Source organism: Sylvia atricapilla, chromosome 7, assembly GCF_009819655.1.
Source record: "Sylvia atricapilla isolate bSylAtr1 chromosome 7, bSylAtr1.pri, whole genome shotgun sequence".
In the NCBI taxonomy this organism is placed as follows: domain Eukaryota; kingdom Metazoa; phylum Chordata; class Aves; order Passeriformes; family Sylviidae; genus Sylvia; species Sylvia atricapilla.
Window position 1 is genome coordinate 22753918 of NC_089146.1, and position 17557 is coordinate 22771474.

Sequence of the window (17557 nt, forward strand, 5' to 3'; positions counted from 1 at the left end):
GGGCCGGGCCGCGCCGGGCCGGTGGCGGCGGCGGCGGCGGCGCCGGCGGCGCGGGGCCCCGCCATGGCTCACTTCGAGACGCAGTACCAGCGCCTGGAGAGCTCCTCCACCGAGTCTCCCCCCGGTGGCGGCGACCTGCTCGTCCACGTCCCCGAGGGCGCCAAGTGTGAGCGATGGCACCGGCACCGGGGGTTGGGGCCTGGCCGGCGGCGGGGTGCGGAAGAGGCTGGGGACTCAGGGGAGAGGCTGGACACCAAGGGGAGCCGGGGTGGCGGCTGCGGGGCTGGTTTGGGGCCTCGGGTGCCAGGGGCAGCGGGGGAAGGGGGAGGTTGTGCTGGTCACACCACCAAGGGTGTTGTGGGCCCCTCACCCTGTGCTGCTTCTTCCTTCAGCTCCGTGGCATCACATCGAGAACCTTGACCTTTTCTTCTCTCGCATATCCTTTTGCTGGGCGAGCGTCAGGTGGGATGTATCCCCCTCCTCCCGGCTCTAAGCACAGGGAAAACATGAAGCTTTGTGTAACTTGGAGTTTGGGCAGTGTCAGCTCATTCCTGTGAGACACTACACAGCTCCAGAGGGGCTGACAGAACCCCCACAACCTTGGGATGCTGTCACTTGACACAGGGTCCTACAGGTGCTTCCAGGAATTCTTGGGAAAGTGATGATGGTACTGTTGTAGTTACATTTAATGTGTTATATTCTTAACAGGATTTTATTACTAGTGTGACATTTACAATCAGAGTAGCACAGGATTCTGTAGGCAGAATCTGTGTAGTTCAATTTTATAAGCAGCATAGAACATAATTGTGTAGTATCTCTTAGTTTGTGGTTTCTAATCATCTGTACTCTTTACAGATCTGATCATATCTTAATATATGGTTTTCTGTATCAATATAGCAATCATAATGTAGACTCAATAATAACATAAAATAATTTGAGTAATTAACTTAGTCCTCAGAGGAAGCAGATGACAAGGGGGGTATCTCTGGCTACTGAGGAGTCCTGGGTCTCATTGTCCACCAACAGCTGTGATTCAAATTCCCACTTAGGATTTGTAACTCCCAGATTTCGTGGATAGTGCTCTGGGTGCTGTTAATACTTCCCTCTTCTGTGACAGGGTCATCACCTCTGTTGGGTTGGCTATGTGCCTGGGACCTTCAAGGACAGCACAGAAGCGAGTAATCAGTCTGGTGCCAAGGAATCTTGAGGCCCACAGGGAGGGAAGACAGAAACGCGTTTGATTTATCTACTTAGTTCACAGGATCTTCAGCACCTGATAACTTTGGAGAGGGTGACCCACTAATAGGTGACCCCCCTCGGTGACAGAGAAGGGCTGCTTGCCTTATAAAATGGTGTTAGTTATGCTGACCACATTGCTGGGGTCAGGAGCAGGTGCCAGGTGCCACTAAGTGCTTTTTTGTCTGTCTCTGTCCCACCCTGCCCTGCCCTATCCACCATTGTGCAGCCCGAGTGCAGGCTGAGTTTCTGCTCTGTGCTGAACAGACCGCCACTATGGGTGTTGAGTGCAGGAAGAGAAGAGTGTGAATGAAGCCAAGTCCTTCTACCCTAGCTATGCTTTACTTGGGCAGAGTGTGTTTTCCTGCAGTGGGGAACCAACTTGCTGATGAGTAGAGGTGGGAGAGATTTTCTCTTGGTGGTAAAGGGAGACTTGGCTGAGGAGCTGTGGAATACCAATGGGTCAGAAGCCTCTTCATCCTTCATCAGAGAGGAGTCTCCTTGCTGTTTTCCTTGACTGTAGCTTTCACGTCTATAACCTGCATCAGAAGAATGGCTTCACTTGCATGCTCATTGGAGAGATCTTTGAACTCATGTAAGTGCAGGTTCCCCTCTACTGTGGCTGTGACAGCTGCTGGGGAACAGCCACAGGCACTTGCCAAGCACTTGCAGCTGTGTAGGTGGGAGGGCTCCTTTCATAATTGTCCTGTCTCCCGTTCATCAGGGTTTTGCATGCCCCAGACCTGCATTTCACTTTGAGGCACCATTGCCTGTGAGCGTTCCCACTACCGTGGCTGTGGGATTGCATCTCCCTGACAAATGACCCTGGCTGCATCATGTCTTGTGGTGGAGCAGAAGGGTGGTTCCCTCACAGCACTTCTCTTTTTTCGCAGGCAGTTCATCTTTGTGGTGGCATTCACTACCTTTCTTATCAGCTGTGTTGATTATGACATCCTCTTTGCCAACAAAGCATTAAATCACAGCCAGCATCCCAGCGAGCCCATTAAGGTGACTCTTCCAGACGCCTTCCTGCCTCCAAATGTCTGCAGTGCAAGGTAGGGGCAGGGGAGGGCATGTTGGCCTCTGCTTTTGTTTTCTTAAGTACTCAGGGTTCCTGTCTGGGCCTGTATCCCACTACTTGTCTCTTCTTGCTTGCAGAATCCAGGCAAACAGCTTCCTCATCTGCATCCTGGTGATAGCTGGGGTTTTCTGGATCCACCGACTTGTCAAATTTATCTACAACATTTGCTGCTACTGGGAGATTCACTCTTTCTACATCAATGCCCTGAAGATTCCCATGGTAAGTCGCTGAGCCAGGGGCTGCATGTGGGGCTGCCGAGGGTCGTGGGGGGCATTTGCTGGGTGGTTGCAACTTGCCTTCATGCCTCTCCTCTTCTCAGTCAGACTGAGTGCTCTTCCCTCTGCTCCAAAATTACATGATCTCCTTTCAGCCTCTTCTCCAGCAGCCAGTTTTTTCTGTGTTTGCCCCTCTCTGCCCAGTTTGCCTCTCTGCCTGCTGGCACGTGCCACTGCCATATGCCACCCAATATGTGTGTTCTTCAGCGGTGGCCTTTTCTGTGATGTCTTCCACAGAGAAGGCGTAAGTGAGGATATCCTCATACCTCCCTGGGGCGTGGACACCTTCAGCTTCCTTGTTTCTTTGGGAAACTTGGAGCTACTTAGTTTTGAAGGTCACACAGGGGATCAGACACAGATGGGGTTTGAGGCTTACAGACATCCTAGTCCAGGGTACTTGCTCTGGTGGACAACATGATAAGGCATGTGCGCATCCTTTGGAGGAAGAAAGTGTCTTGAGAAAGATGGGATGAGCCAAAAGGCTTGGTTTGTTTCCAGTTTTTCCATGGGCTCCATCTGGGACACTGCTTAAGTGTCTTCCGTGTTTGTTTCTCCCTGCTGACTCCAAGTGGCAGGTCTGGGAGGACCCATGGAAGCCTGGACCTGTGTTTATGCCTTGTGTTTATGGGAAACCGTAATCTGTTCTAATCTAGGGGGTAAAGGGCACCAAGGCAAAGTGTGGGGTTTGCCTGCTGCAGGCTGAAGTGGTGCCAGAAGGTGCCGTGTGTCCTGGTGTTGCATGTGCTTTGTCAGCACCCCAAGGAGTGTGCTGGGACCTGCTACTTCAGTGGGCTCAGCTTGGCTTCTGTTTCTGGGTATTTCTTGCTCCTAATCTTGCTGCTTGTCCACCTCCCAGTCCACCTTGCCCTACTACACCTGGCAGGAGGTGCAGGCCCGCATTGTGCAGATCCAGAAGGAGCACCAGATCTGCATCCACAAGAAGGAGCTGACAGAGCTGGACATCTATCACCGCATCCTCCGCTTCAAGAACTACATGGTGGCCATGGTGAACAAGTCACTGCTGCCCATCCGCTTCCGCCTGCCCCTGCTGGGAGACACTGTCTTCTACACGCGTGGGCTCAAGTACAACTTTGAGCTCATCTTCTTCTGGGGTCCTGGCTCCCTCTTTGAGAACGAGTGGAGCCTGAAGGCTGAGTACAAGCGGGCCGGGAACCGCCTGGAGCTGGCTGAGAAGCTCAGCACTCGCATCCTCTGGATTGGCATTGCTAACTTCCTCCTCTGCCCCCTCATCCTCATCTGGCAGATCCTCTATGCTTTCTTCAGCTACACGGAGATCCTGAAGCGGGAGCCGGGCAGCCTGGGTGCCCGCTGCTGGTCTCTCTATGGCCGCTGTTACCTCCGTCACTTCAACGAGCTGGATCATGAACTGCATTCACGCCTCAGCAAGGGGTACAAGCCAGCTTCCAAGTACATGAACTGCTTTATCTCCCCGCTTCTCACCATCGTGGCCAAGAACGTGGCCTTCTTTGCTGGCTCCATCCTGGCTGTGCTCATCGCTCTCACCATCTATGATGAGGACGTGCTTGCGGTCGAGCACGTCCTGACCACGGTCACCCTGCTCGGGGTGGGCATCACGGTGTGCAGGTGAGGTGGGTCTGTGCTGCCCCCGTGCTCCTGGCAGTGCAGTAGGGAGCAGTGGGGCTGGCAGCAATCCATGTAAACATGCTCTTTGCTTGGAAATGGATGTGAATCTGCGTGAATGAGGGGTGTGGTTGGGGAGAGGCAGGACCAGGCTGGAGAAAGGGGATCCTGGCTGCAGTGGTTGTATGGTACGAGGGGCGGGGCTGTTCTGGTTGGAAGGTTACAGGTAGAGCTGTGATATGGGCCAGTCACCCTGCCCTCCCAAGATGACATCTCCCAAGAACTGAGGTGTAATGCTGTGATGTTTCCTTGTCCTGTCCTGCAGGTCTTTCATCCCTGACCAGCACCTGGTCTTTTGCCCAGAGCAGCTGCTGCGAGTCATCCTGGCACACATCCACTACATGCCTGACCACTGGCAGGGCAATGCCCACCGCTATGAGACCAGGGACGAGTTTGCCCAGCTCTTCCAGTACAAAGCGGTGAGCTTGGCTTAACTGTGGGGCTGGGGACTTGCTCCCATCCCTGCAGGAGGGAGAAGGTGCTGGAGAGCTCAACAGCTCTTGGGCTTATAGAGGAACAAGGAAGCATCCTCAGATATACCCTGCCCCAGAAGATGGAGGGCTACCTCTGGGGTCTGTTTTGGGATTGTGGGTTTTTTGACCCTCAAGTTTGTGCTGAACCCATCATCTCTGTGCTCAGGTCTTCATCCTGGAAGAGCTGTTGAGTCCCATCATTACCCCCTTGATCCTCATCATCTGCCTGCGGCCCAAATCCTTGGACATTGTTGACTTCTTCCGTAACTTCACCGTGGAGGTGGTGGGTGTGGGTGACACCTGCTCCTTTGCTCAGATGGATGTGCGCCAGCACGGCCACCCTGCGGTAGGTCCTGGGCTGCCCACCAGCATGTCTGGTCCTTTAGACCCATGAGAGGCCCAAACTCACCACTTGTGGCAGCCCACAGCCCAGCCACCAGTAGGGTGTCTGGGTTTGGCAACACAGGTCACCAGCTCCAGATGGCTCTTGTGGCCCTGCTGTGATTATTGACCACATCCTTTGGGAATCAGGCTGTGTAATTTCTTTGATGTCATTGCCTGATATCATAGTCAGGGATTCTGTGTCCTCAGGAGAGTGGTGTTGGGACATTTAGAAAGCATGAACACTAAGAAGCTGATCTGCTTGTGCTCAGGAGAGAAGCAGTTTAGAGGAAATGGGAAGCATTTTCCATTATGCAAAATCTATGATAGAGGGAAAAGGGGTCCATCCGTTTTATGTGCCTGCGAATTAATGTTACTTGTCTAGGGAAGGACTTCCTAAAGACACAGTCATGAACAAGGAAGGAAGTGAACTCATTGTGGCAGGAAGCTCTTAAGAAGAGTCATTTGTTGACTGTAATTTTTCCTGTCTGTGTGACAACTCCCCAGTTCCTTGCAGCAGTTCATATTTTGGGATGGAGGTGGAACACACTGTGCTTGTTGCTTCTTCTCCAGGCTGTGACTGCTGAATGAGCATGGGGACTTCAGGTGTAGCACCTGCTACATAGAGAGCCATGGCCTTGCATGGGCTGGGTGTTGTGTGCTTTGCCCAGACTGATTTCAGGATTCCCAGGGCTGGCAGGGTTGTAAAGCAGATCCTGTCTCTCATTACCTGTCTTGTCCACAGTGGATGTCAGCAGGAAAGACGGAGGCCTCCATTTACCAGCAGGCTGAGGATGGCAAGACAGAGCTATCCCTCATGCACTTTGCCATCACCAACCCCAAGTGGCAGCCACCCCGGGAGAGCACAGCCTTCATCGGCTTCCTGAAGGAGCGGGTGCACCGGGACAGCAGCGTGGCACTGGCTCAGCAGGCTGTGCTCCCTGAAAACGCCCTCTTCAGCTCCATCCAGTCCCTGCAGTCGGAGTCAGAGGTGCCCAGGCTCAGGGCATGTGGGTTGTTCTTGGGGTGCTTGCTACATGCTGGCAAATTCATCGTCAGGCCCTTTGGGTAATTTTGCCCTTGCCTGGGATGTATCTGGGAATGAAAATGTGGTAGATCAGCACTATCTGAGACACTTCTGGGTGAGAGCCAGTGAGGTGGAGAGCCCTGTGAGGTGGGAGAGGGGCCAAGATAGTCCAGCTCTATGTGTCTAGTGGTATCAGTCCTCCAGCTCTGTGCAGGACAGTGACTCTTTCTCTTTCAACTCTTCAGCCCCACAGCCTGATTGCCAATGTGATAGCAGGCTCCTCAGCACTGGGCTTCCACATGAGCCGGGATGGACAGGCTTCCCGCCATCTCTCAGAAGTGGCCTCGGCTCTGCGTTCCTTCTCCCCACTCCAGTCTGCCCAGCAGCCTTCCAGTGGCTTCCAGGCATCGGGAAGGGATGGAGAGGGAGCCCAGCCTCGTGGTGCCAGTGCCATGACAGCCTCAGGGTAAGCTGCTGGCTGGAGAAGGACAGCCAGACACCTTAGACATTCCTTTACCCTTTGACCAAATGCCATCCTGTTGTCCTAGATGTGTGGTGGCATTTATCTCTGCAGCCTGGGCAGCAAGGGACGTTCACAAGCAGAGTTAGACTCAGGTCTGTGTGCTAGGTACCAGGTGCTAATGCTGGCCCCAAAGGATAGCGTCAGGGTCTTACTGTTCTCCTGTAGGTACCACAGTGGTGAGAGACCCCCATGCAAGGAAGAGGCAGTGCCATAGCAGGGCTTGTGTATTTTGGGAGCTGCTGCAAAGGGTCTCTTGATACCCAGTTCAGGAGCAGATCTCTGTGTGTCTGACATTAGAGTGGAGAGGGGGTGGGCAGTGTGGGGACACCTGGGCAGTAAACATTACCTGGTGTGTTCCATGGCAGTGCTGATGCAAGGACTGTGAGCTCGGGGAGCAGCGCCTGGGAGGGTCAACTGCAGAGCATGATCCTGTCAGAGTATGCCTCGACTGAGATGAGTCTTCATGCACTCTACATGCACGAGGTGAGCAACGCAGAGCTGGGCTGGCCAGAGGGTCACGGAGCAAGGCAGGCAGGACTGGGCTGCCCTCTCCATTGTGATGAGAAAACCAGTGTGTTATGCAGTGCTGCCGAGAGGGTGTGTTTGGGCTCTGTTTTCTCCCACACAGCTGAGTCATTCATGTTTTGACCTGCAGTTGCACAAGCAGCATGCCCAGCTGGAGCCCGAGCGGCACACTTGGCACCGACGAGAGAGTGATGAGAGTGGGGAGAGTGCCCATGAAGAGCTGGACGCTCAGCGGGGTGGCCCTGTTCCCATTCCCCGCTCTGCCAGCTACCCCTTCTCCTCACCACGGCAGCCTGCCGAGGAGACAGCCACACTGCAGACTGGTTTCCAGCGGCGATATGGTGGCATCACAGGTACGGGAGTCAGGGCAGAGGTCTGCGCTCAGGTCAGAGCTCTGTAACCTATGCCCTTTATGGACTGGCACAAGCAGCCTGCCTGCTGCTAGGTGCTGGCAGTACCCCAAAAAGTTAATCTAACTTTTTGCCTCTGTTGCAGACCCAGGCACAGTGCACAGAGCCCCGTCACATTTCTCCCGCCTTCCTCTGGGAGGCTGGGCCGAGGACGGGCAGTCAGCGAGGCACCCAGAGCCCGTGCCAGAGGAGAGCTCGGAGGACGAGCTTCCGCCACAGATCCACAAGGTGAGGGTGATGGCTGTGGCTGAGAGGGGCAAGGTGTACTCTGATGGCAGGTTGGGGTGCTGGTAGCTCCTCCCAGTAGGTGCCATATTCTCTCTCTGTCTTGCAGGTATAGCCTGGTAGACCAGGGATCTCATGGGGCTTGCAGATTGGGAGCCACCTGGACAGCAGGATGTGGCATCGGCTTGATTGTTCTCCTGTCCTGAGTGGACATTTTGTTGCCATCAATTGCTGAAGACACAAAACTGCCAGGCCAGCATCTTTGCTGTGGCACAGCACCTTTGCTGTGGCTGTGTCCAGCCATGTGTCAAGTCAAGGCCACTGACTTGTGGGGTGAATGCGTGTGTGAGTACATACCTGTGTCTGTGTTCACATCTGTGTCGTCCGTGTCGGAGGATCTCTGCAGAGCCTGTGGAAGCTGATGTGACAGGACTAGCAGTGAGGAGCTGCTGGTGGACTGGTTTGGAGGTGGCAGCAGCAGCTGCTCTTCAAAGGGATGTGAGGTGGCATCAGCTCCATCCAGGTGTGCACCCGAAGCTGTGACTTGCCACCAAAATGAGGGCAGGAGTTGTTGAGGGTGGTTTAGCTCAGCCTGTAGCACCACACTGCCCTCCTGCAGCCCTGAGAAGGTGCCTAGGACCACGTTAGTCCCCCAGAGAGGACTAGTGTTGTACCTCTCAGCCCAGAGCAGGACAACAGTGGGGCAGTCACCCGTCCCCCTGTCCCAGCACCCTGCAGAGGGATGGGCCCTGGTTGTTGCTGCTGGTATGAGTACAGGTGGAATATAGAGCTCGTGGGAACAGCTCTGGTTCAATCCAAGGATGCTGCAGTTCTTCCCTGACTCATGACTGACCCATTCCCTGCATGCAAGAAAGGGTCATTGGAGTGATGCCTCTGTGCCGGGGCAGCAGCATCCTCCCCATATATGGCACCCATGGGACACCAGCAGCATCGTCCCCATGTATGGCACTCGTGGGCCCTCCTGCAGTGCCAAAGAGACCTCAGTGTGGAGCAGCCTGGCATCTTCCAGGAGTGCTCACAACGCCCTTAGAGCCCAACCTGAAGATCTTGTGCTCTGTGTGTTGTTTAATTTTCTCCAGACACAAAAAAGGCCTTTTTCCCCATGCCCAGGTGCCGTTGTATTGGGTCTGTCCTGATGCAACTGTTCCTGTGGAACTAGGCCTTTCCTCTTCCCCAGCAAAGGCTGTGGGCTATCTTGAATCTTTTCCAGAGGTTCCCAGCTCCTCCTTTCCTCCTGAAACCTTCCTTTTGCTCACAACATGGTTTCAGCTGCTGTGGAGGCTGTATACCATGCAGCTGTCTCGTGCCTGGCAGAGCAAGGAGGGGCATTCTGAACCCAGAAGGGAGAGGCACTTCTCAGCCCAGGTCTGGGATGGTGGTGGGGAATCCGGATCCCAGCTGTGCAGTGTGGCCTCAGACAAGACCTTTCCACTATCCTGTCCTCCCTCTTTTCTCTTTGCAGCTTCTGGGAAATTGCATCCCATCTAACTCCTGCCCACGACTTACTTTTCATTCCCCTTGCCTCTGGCAGGGGTTGCTTGCTTTTGCCATGCCCTCTGTGAGCACTGCACATCCTCCTCTGCTGTCTCTGGAGTCCAGGGCCATCCCTCTTCTCTGGCCAGGGTTATTGCCCTCTGCCCTTTGAGCCTGGGACAGCTCTAAGCCACCTGCTGCCAGCGCTTCTGCACCCAGATAGCCTGGGCATGAGGGGGCTTGCACGGGGGCAGGCTCTTTGGGGTAGCAGGCTCCTTGTTGCCACAGGGAAGGCTGGGCAGAGCTGGAGCTACGACTGCTGTGGGGTCTGTATGAGATTAAACAGAGTGTTCAAAAGCAGAGCTCAGGGTTGGGATCAGCTCTTCAGTGCTGGGGTCAGGACTCTGTGGGCCTGGGTGCTGCTGGGGTCCTTCCATGGAGGAGTGGCTGCAACCACTCCACAGCAGCTTCAGCTTGGGGCTCTCATGGCTTGGTGAAAGAAAGCAGAAAGCAAATCTCTCAGGAACCCAGTTTCTATCGGTGCCCAGGCTGCTGCCTCCACTCTCTGGGCCTATGGGACACTGCATCTGGGCTTCCTAATGAAGTTGCTGCTGGTCTGTATAGCTGAACGGCTGGCTGGAGGCAGTGCCCTGGGGCAGGGGGAATATGGATCTTTCCCTGGGCTGGCAGGAGGGAGAGGCCAGGCATAGCAGGCCCAAGTCTTTGCCGCATGTTTTGCTTGTGTCAGTGTCCCATGTGCATGGCGAGCCACTCTTCTTCATCTCCTCCTGAGATGTGCGGGCACAGGGGTCCCTGGGGAGTGCGGTATCATACCCCCGTGCCCTCGCTGTACAGCTGTATAGCCGTCTAATAAAGATGGGGTGTATCATCCCTGCCTGTGTCCGAGTCTCCCTTCGCTCTGTGGTACCGTGCAGTTCACCTGGGCCTGGTCTCCGGTGGCAGCAGAAGGCCGGGAGGAGCCTGCCAGCTGTTCCAACGGCACTGGCAGCTCCCAGGAGCGTAGTCGCAGCCGCGGGAGGAGGCAGGGGCTATATTTATCCCCGTGAGGGCAGTGCCCCGTCCTGCTTGACCTCTGTGGCGGGAGGCCCCGCAGGCGTTCCAGGGACTATCGCGGCAGCGCAGGGCCGGGCTGGCGGTGGCGATAAGTGAGAGCGGGGCGTCTCCCGTCGCAGGCGGGCACCCTCCGCGCCACCGGCCTGGGAGTGTACCCCACGGCACCGACCCCTCCCCATCCCCGGCGCTGCGGGGGTGGTTCGTGCCGCCCGGGGCTGGGCACCGGGCCCGGCGCAGGGACACACGCCGAGGCTGCAGTGCCGGTGCCCGGGAAGGAGGCGGGCGGGAAGGAGCCGGCGGTGCCGGCGCGGGGCGGGGAGCGGGGCGGAGCTGAACGGCGCTGGGGCCCGGCCGGCGGCGGCAGGCGGCGGCGCGGGGCCCGGACCGGGCCAAGGCCGGTGGCACGGGGCAGGTGAGCGGAAGTGGCGGGCTGACCCAGCGGCCGGGCCGACACGGCGGGAACGGGGCCGCGGCCACCTGTCCCGGGTCTGAGCGGCGCCGGCATCGCCCGGGCATTCGCCCGGCGCGGCCTCTGCCTGGCTCTCCGCGAGTGTTTCCCCGATGTGCTGCTCTTTGCCCTTGCCTCTCCCCTGCATGGCCCCGCGATTCCCCGAGCATCCTCCGCATCCCCGCCCGCTCCCCCACCCGCGCTCTTGCCGCTGCATCACCGCCGTTGCTCCCTCCCACTTGAGACTTGTCCCAGCTTCATTCTGCCTTCCTATCCCTGCTGCTCCCGCTGTTCTCGTGTCCGAGGATATCCTCAGGGGCCCGGGTGGCTCTGGGAGGCCCAGTCTAATGTTGTGCCCCCGTCCAAGGCACACGGCAGGTGTGGTGCTCATGGCCATCCCCACGCTGGCCCTGCTTGCATGCACCGCTCTGTGTGCTGCATGCAGCATGTCCTGTGTGACCATGTCTAGCGGTACTTGCCCCTGCCCTGTGAGGGCCCCTGCTGCTTGGCCATGCCATCCTACTGTGAGTAGGATGAGTCCATCTGTGCAGCTGGTACCACAGCCCGTGCTGAAACCTTGTCTCGGCCTCTCTTCTCTCCACAGCTGGTGACCTACCAGGATGGCCGTGCTGCAGGGCTACTGTGAGGGCAACAACTCCATCACACAGGCCTGGGTCCAGCAGGGCTTTCAGCCCTGCTTCTTCTTCACATTGGTGCCATCCGTGCTGCTGAGCGTCTGCCTGTTGCTGGGCGCCCTGCAGTATGCCTGCTATGCCCGTTTCAGCCGTGCCATGGAGCCCAAGTACATTCCCCGCTCTCGCCTCTACCGTGGCCAGGTCCTGCTGTCCCTGTTCCTGGCCCTGCAGCCCTTTGGTGGGCTGCTGTGGCAAGGAGTGGGGCTGAGACAGCTCTATGGGTATATGTTGCTGCATGCCTGTCTCTGGGCCCTCAGCTGGGGCTGTGCCGTTGCCCTGCTGCAGCTGGAGCATACCCGGGTGCTGGCCCATGATCGAACACGGGGCCATGGCACTGTCCTCCTCCTCTTTTGGGCACTAGCCTTTGCTGCTGAGAACCTGACCCTCGTGTGCTGGAGGAGCCCTCTGTGGTGGTGGGCACTGGAAGACACCAACCAGAAGGTGGGCTGGGGGGCTGTGGCCAGGGAAAGGGGATGAGACACTTTTGGGGGTGGGAGGGACTGCAGCATCATGGTGTAGGGATGGAGTATGCATGTCATAACCTGCCATGTCCAGGGTGTATACAATCCTGGGTTGCACCTACACATCTGCCAAATATTTCAGTCCCAAACCCAGCTATCACACATCTCTCCATGCCCCCACCCAGCTGAGGTCCTGCTTCTACCCGTCCCAGACCCAGGTGCAGAAGTAGGGATGTTTCCCTGCTTCTCACAGCACTTTGCCTCTGTGCACCCTTTAGGGCAGATGCACCTTGAGTCAGAGGGCATGGAGCCAGATAAGGCAGGGAGGAAGGAGAAGGTCTGGGTGCTTCCTGAGGTGTTGTGCTCAACCAGGGACTCCCAGTGAGCTGCCTGGGGTGCCCCTTGGCACACTGCACCCCATCCCCATACTCCGCTCACTGTCTCTTTCAGATCATACCCATCCCATGCTCAGGGTTGTGCTGAGGGCCAGCTGAGATGCTGAACTCTCACTCTCCATTCAGGTGCAGTTTGGCTTCTGGCTGCTGCGTTACATCTGCACGTTCATGCTCTTCATCCTGGGCATGAAGGCCCCGGGGCTGCCTCGCAAACCCTACATGCTCCTAATCAATGAGGAGGAGCGGGATGTGGAAAACAGCCAGGTGAGTCCTGGGACTGAAGCAATTTTAGGATATGGCTAGGAAGGAGCTGGGGATAAAATAGAAATGCAGCTGCCCTGGGATCAGCATCTTTAGGAGATGTGAGAGGAACAAGGTTTAGGGCTGCCTAAGCTCCCTGCTTGCTGTCACTAGGATGCAGCTCTGTCTGGCGGATGGAGTGGGCACTCTGGAGTGGAGCTGGTTTTCTTGGAGTGTTGGCCAGGGCCATTGTCAACTGGGTTGGGGTGCCAGGGCAATGACTCCTTGGTCTGCTCTCCCCTAGCCACTCCTGACTGATGCCAGCAGGACCACCTCCACGTGGAAGGATTTCCGGAGGAAGGCGCGGCTGCTGGTGCCATACATGTGGCCGAGGGGCAACCATCTGCTGCAGGGGCTGGTGCTGTTCTGCATGACACTCATGGGGCTGGAGAGGGCCATCAATGTCTTCGTTCCCATCTACTACAAGAACATTGGTGAGGCACCTGGAGCTTTGTGTGTGAGGCTCGCCACAGCCTCACCAAGTGCTGGGAGATGTTGAAGTGACCTGGAGGGTTGCAGGGGTTTGGCAGAAGCACAGTCCAGGGGATCATGGTCCAGCACTGCCTCTTGGGGCTGGTTCCCACAGCTATCCTGGGATGCTCCCCATCCCTCCATCCTGACCCTTGGCACTCTTCCCACAGTGAACGAGCTGACAGTGGGTGCTCCCTGGCACACCCTCGCCTGGACTGTCTGCAGCTACATAGGACTGAAGTTCCTGCAAGGTGGAGGTGCTGGTAAGAACCATTGGGAAGGATGGGGCTGTGGTGAAAGATGATACTGGGCACATCATACCAGTGCTGGGGTGGCCAGCGAAGCCCATATGCCCCATCATTGCTGCTCTGTTGGAATCAGCAACCAGGGCTGGTCCCAGGTTATGGAGAGTGGGCTTCATCCCAAATCCCCCTTTCCCAGCTGGACTTTTGAAGTCCTGCATGCCCAAGTGGGACTGATCCCACTTTCCATGTTGCCCTGCAGGCTCCACTGGCTTCGTAAGCAACCTGCGCACCTTCTTGTGGGTGTGGGTGCAGCAGTTCACCAACCGGCAGGTGCAGGTGCAGCTCTTTGCCCACCTGCACGGGCTGTCCCTGCGTTGGCACCTGGGCCGTCGCACTGGTGAGGTCCTGCGTAGCGTGGACCGGGGCACCAGCAGCATCGACAGCCTGCTCAGGTCAGAGTGTGCTCATGGTGGTTGGGGTTGGCCAGGCAGCCCCATAGAGCTGAGCTGATGCCCCATCTCCCCTCGCACCCCCCAGCTACATCGTCTTCAGCATTGTCCCCACCATTGCGGATATTATCATCAGCATAGTGTACTTCACCTCGGTCTTCAGCGCTTGGTTTGGCCTCATCATCTTCGTGTGTATGAGCCTGTACCTGAGTGAGTGCAGGGGGGCAGGGTGCAGGGCTGCCAGGCTGTGGGGTGCCAGGAGCCTTCCAATGCAGCTTCCTCCTGTCCACAGCTCTGACCATCTTCATCACTGAGTGGAGAACCAAGTACCGTCGGGACATGAACACACAGGACAATATGGCCAAGTCCCGGGCCGTGGACTCACTCCTCAATTTTGAGACGGTACTGTAGGAGTTGGGGGGTGATCACTGAGGACTGCTTGGGTGCTGATACCAGTTCTGCCCCTGTAGGTGAAGTACTACAATGCAGAGAGCTATGAGGTGAACCGCTTTAATGATGCCATTGTCGAGTACCAGGTAGGGATGCTCAGCACCTTTGGAGGCACCAAAGGGGAAGAAGCCAAACCTCACAGGCACCTGTGGGGATGATGGGGATCACCATGGGTCTGGTTTGGAGGTAGCAGTATCCCACGGGACTTTTTCTCTTCCAGACCTCAGAGTGGAAGGTCAGTGCCTCGCTGGGCCTCCTCAACCAGATCCAGAATCTGGTCATTGGCCTAGGGCTGCTGGCAGGGTCCCTGCTCTGTGCCTACTTTGTCACTGAAAAGAAGCTGCAGGTAAGGCTGGTGCCAGCCTGTGCAGACCTCTCCTGAGGTGGGGCCCTGGGACTGGTGGTCACAGACCCTGTGGAGTCCTCCCACTGTAGCCACGTGGTACTACAGACCCCTGTACCCTGTCCCTTTCAGGTGGGGGATTATGTCCTCTTTGGCACCTACATAATCCAGCTCTACACACCACTCAACTGGTTTGGGACTTACTATAGGTAATGCTGGGAGGTGTGGAGGTGCCTGGTGTCCCCCTCTCCATAGGTGACTGGGTTGGTATGTGCTCCCCCAAACCTTTTTTTCTGGCCCTTGCCCTCTTTAGGATGATCCAGAAATCCTTTGTGGACATGGAAAACATGTTTGAGCTCTTCAACGAGGAGCAGGAGGTGGGTGCCACCTTTCTTGGACCTTGCTCCCTCGCTTCGCGTGTGGTCCTGCCCTAGGGATAGGCTGGCTCTGAGCCTGCACCTCTACTTTCACAGGTGAAGGATGTGGTGAACGCCAGTGACCTGCGCTTGGAGGCTGGGCGGATTGAGTTTGAGAATGTGCACTTTAGCTACCTGGATGGGTATGGGGTACTGGGCACAGGGTGGGACCGGCTATGAGACCTGGCACAGGGATGTGGGCCCATTGAGTGGTCCTGAGCCCCTCTCCATGTCCCTCTTCCAGGAAGGAAATCCTGCAGGACGTCTCTTTCTCTGTGATGCCTGGGCAGACCGTGGCTCTGGTGAGAGTGGGACTTTGAGTGTGAGTTCACTGTGGGAGGGAAGGATGCGGATAGAGAGGCTGGAAAATAAGAAGGTGGGAAGGACAGCCACCCAGCAGCACGAGCCCTTTCCTGTCCAGCCCCCTGGCCTCCAGCAGCTGGGAATTTGCCATCTCCACGTCCCTTTTCCTTTGTGCAGGTGGGACCTTCAGGCTCTGGAAAGAGCACCATCATCCGTCTGCTCTTCCGCTTCTATGATGTACGGGGTGGCTGCATCCGCATTGATGGGCAGGACATCTCCCAGGTGAGGGGGGAGGGCCTCTAAGGACCAGGGAGGACACACAAGCTCATCTGGGCCTCGCAGCACTGCTCAGCGCAGGCACTAGCACCTCCCCCGGGCAGGGGTGAGCATGCAGCCCCCACAGCCCCTTCACAGGCTGATGGCTGTGCCAGAAGTGGCAGAATGGCATGACTCCGGGACCCCAGGATGAAATGCTGGGTACTGACCAGGGCTCCCTGGGAAGGACTTAGGGCCCTGTTAGGGCCTCCCACTGCAGAGCAGAGATGCAGCTGAGCCTGTGGTGCAGGGTGACGCTACAGCACATAGCTTGCAAGGACTAGGGCTCATGGCTTTGGGTAGGATTGGGTTTTGGAGGGATCTTTGAACTGGATGTGGGTCTGCCTGAGCCCTCTCCCCTGTCTCCCAGGTGAAGCAGGCTTCACTGCGTGCCCACATTGGGGTGGTGCCCCAGGACACTGTGCTCTTCAACGACACCATCGCCAACAATATCCGCTATGGACGGATCCTGGCCACTGACCAGGAGGTACAGGAGGCAGCCTGGGCTGCTGACATCCACGACCGCATCCTTTCTTTTCCTGATGGTGAGATCCCTGCAGTTCCTGCCATCCCATCGTCCCCTAAGACCTTCTAGCTGCCTTAACAGGTGTCACCCCTGGGTGACATCTCCCACGGGGACACCTGCATGACTCTTTGTCTTGCTTTGCTTTTCCCTGCCTTTTTTTCAGGGCTAGATCAGCCCCTGGACAGGGATGAGCTAAGGCTCCACCACGTGGCTGTGTGGTCGCAGCAGGACCTCCCAGGGCAGCAGGTCCCCATCTCCATTTCAGAGGCTACCAGCACATCATGTTTCTGCTCTTGTGCCTGCAGGATACAACACCCAGGTGGGAGAGCGGGGGCTGAAGCTGAGCGGGGGTGAGAAGCAGCGCATTGCCATTGCACGCACCATCCTGAAGGGTCCCCACATCATCCTGCTTGATGAGGTAACAGCAGTGGCCCCAGCCCAGCCTTACTCAGCTCTGCAGCAACCCACACTACCTCTATCCCTTCTTCCTTGCAGGCCACATCTGCACTTGACACAGAGACTGAAAGGAACATCCAGGCTTCTCTTGCCAAGGTCTGCGCCCACCGCACCACCATTGTTGTGGCACACAGGTAGGGACAAGGGGAAAAGGCTGATAAGGGAGGTGCTGGCCAGACCCCTCAAGAGAGGGGCACGTAGACCTGTCCCCTGCTCAGGATGTGAGAGTCCCAGGGATTGCATGTCCTGGCACTGCAAACCTCCCCCCAAGTCAGCGTAACACCTGCTTTTCTCTACAGGCTCTCCACTGTGGTAAGTGCAGACCAGATCCTGGTGCTTAAGGATGGGCACATCGTGGAGCGAGGGAGGTGAGCACAAGGCAAGGGCTGGAGGTGGAATCCCAGCTCAGGGGCCAGCTCAGGACCATGCATCCCTCTGCTCTCCTCACAGGCATGAGGAGCTGCTGCAGAAGGGTGGTGTGTATGCTGGCATGTGGCTGCAGCAGCAGACTGGGGACGAGAGCAAGGAGCACCACACTGAGAAGCCCCAGGGTAGCAAGAAGGTGTCGTGAACATGACCAGGAGTTCTGCTGTGACTTGAGTCCAGGCCTCCGTACTGCCTGGGAGTCTTTTGCTGGCTGGAGGCAGGGGCTCTGCCTGCCCTAGAAGTGCAAGAGTTTGGTTGGACACTCCACTACATTTGTACATATTTATTTTGCTATTGTGTATTTTCTTAAACCAGGTTCTTCCCAGGTCCATGCCTGTGTGCTATGGGCAGGGTATGCGCCTCTTGGTGGGAGCAGGAAGCATTAGTGCCTGTGCCCTCGAGTCAGCTGGCAGCTCTGCCATGAGGCTGAGCTCCTTGGGCTTAGGTGGGCAAGGGAGTGAGCAGGCTGTCA

The 17557-nt window shown here is 56.8% G+C and overlaps 2 protein-coding genes across 3 annotated transcripts; both read left to right on the plus strand.

Moving 5' to 3' along the window:
* The first annotated feature begins 5 nt into the window (after positions 1-5).
* On the plus strand, positions 6-10203 carry ATG9A (autophagy related 9A). 2 transcript variants are annotated; one of them, XM_066322928.1, is made up of 14 exons: positions 6-214; positions 393-435; positions 1766-1831; positions 2130-2291; positions 2395-2536; positions 3449-4197; positions 4520-4673; positions 4894-5073; positions 5854-6099; positions 6381-6601; positions 7024-7141; positions 7314-7536; positions 7679-7821; positions 7928-10203. In XM_066322928.1, exons 1-14 carry the CDS (start codon positions 64-66, stop codon positions 7931-7933), a joined length of 2604 nt encoding a protein of 867 aa, XP_066179025.1. In that variant the 5' UTR covers positions 6-63; the 3' UTR covers positions 7934-10203. The 2 variants fall into 2 exon arrangements, with proteins under 2 accessions (XP_066179025.1, XP_066179026.1); XM_066322929.1 differs by having other exon boundaries at positions 6-166.
* A 232-nt stretch (positions 10204-10435) lies between these two features.
* On the plus strand, positions 10436-17371 carry ABCB6 (ATP binding cassette subfamily B member 6 (LAN blood group)). Its single transcript, XM_066322930.1, has 20 exons — positions 10436-10798; positions 11439-11970; positions 12512-12649; positions 12930-13119; positions 13327-13419; positions 13661-13853; positions 13939-14060; positions 14143-14252; positions 14321-14386; positions 14521-14646; positions 14776-14852; positions 14957-15020; positions 15117-15202; positions 15304-15361; positions 15540-15644; positions 16048-16222; positions 16509-16621; positions 16699-16793; positions 16959-17027; positions 17110-17371. The coding sequence occupies exons 2-20, from the start codon at positions 11455-11457 to the stop codon at positions 17228-17230; spliced, it is 2517 nt and encodes an 838-aa protein (XP_066179027.1). The 5' UTR covers positions 10436-10798; positions 11439-11454; the 3' UTR covers positions 17231-17371.
* Positions 17372-17557: the final 186 nt, after the last annotated feature.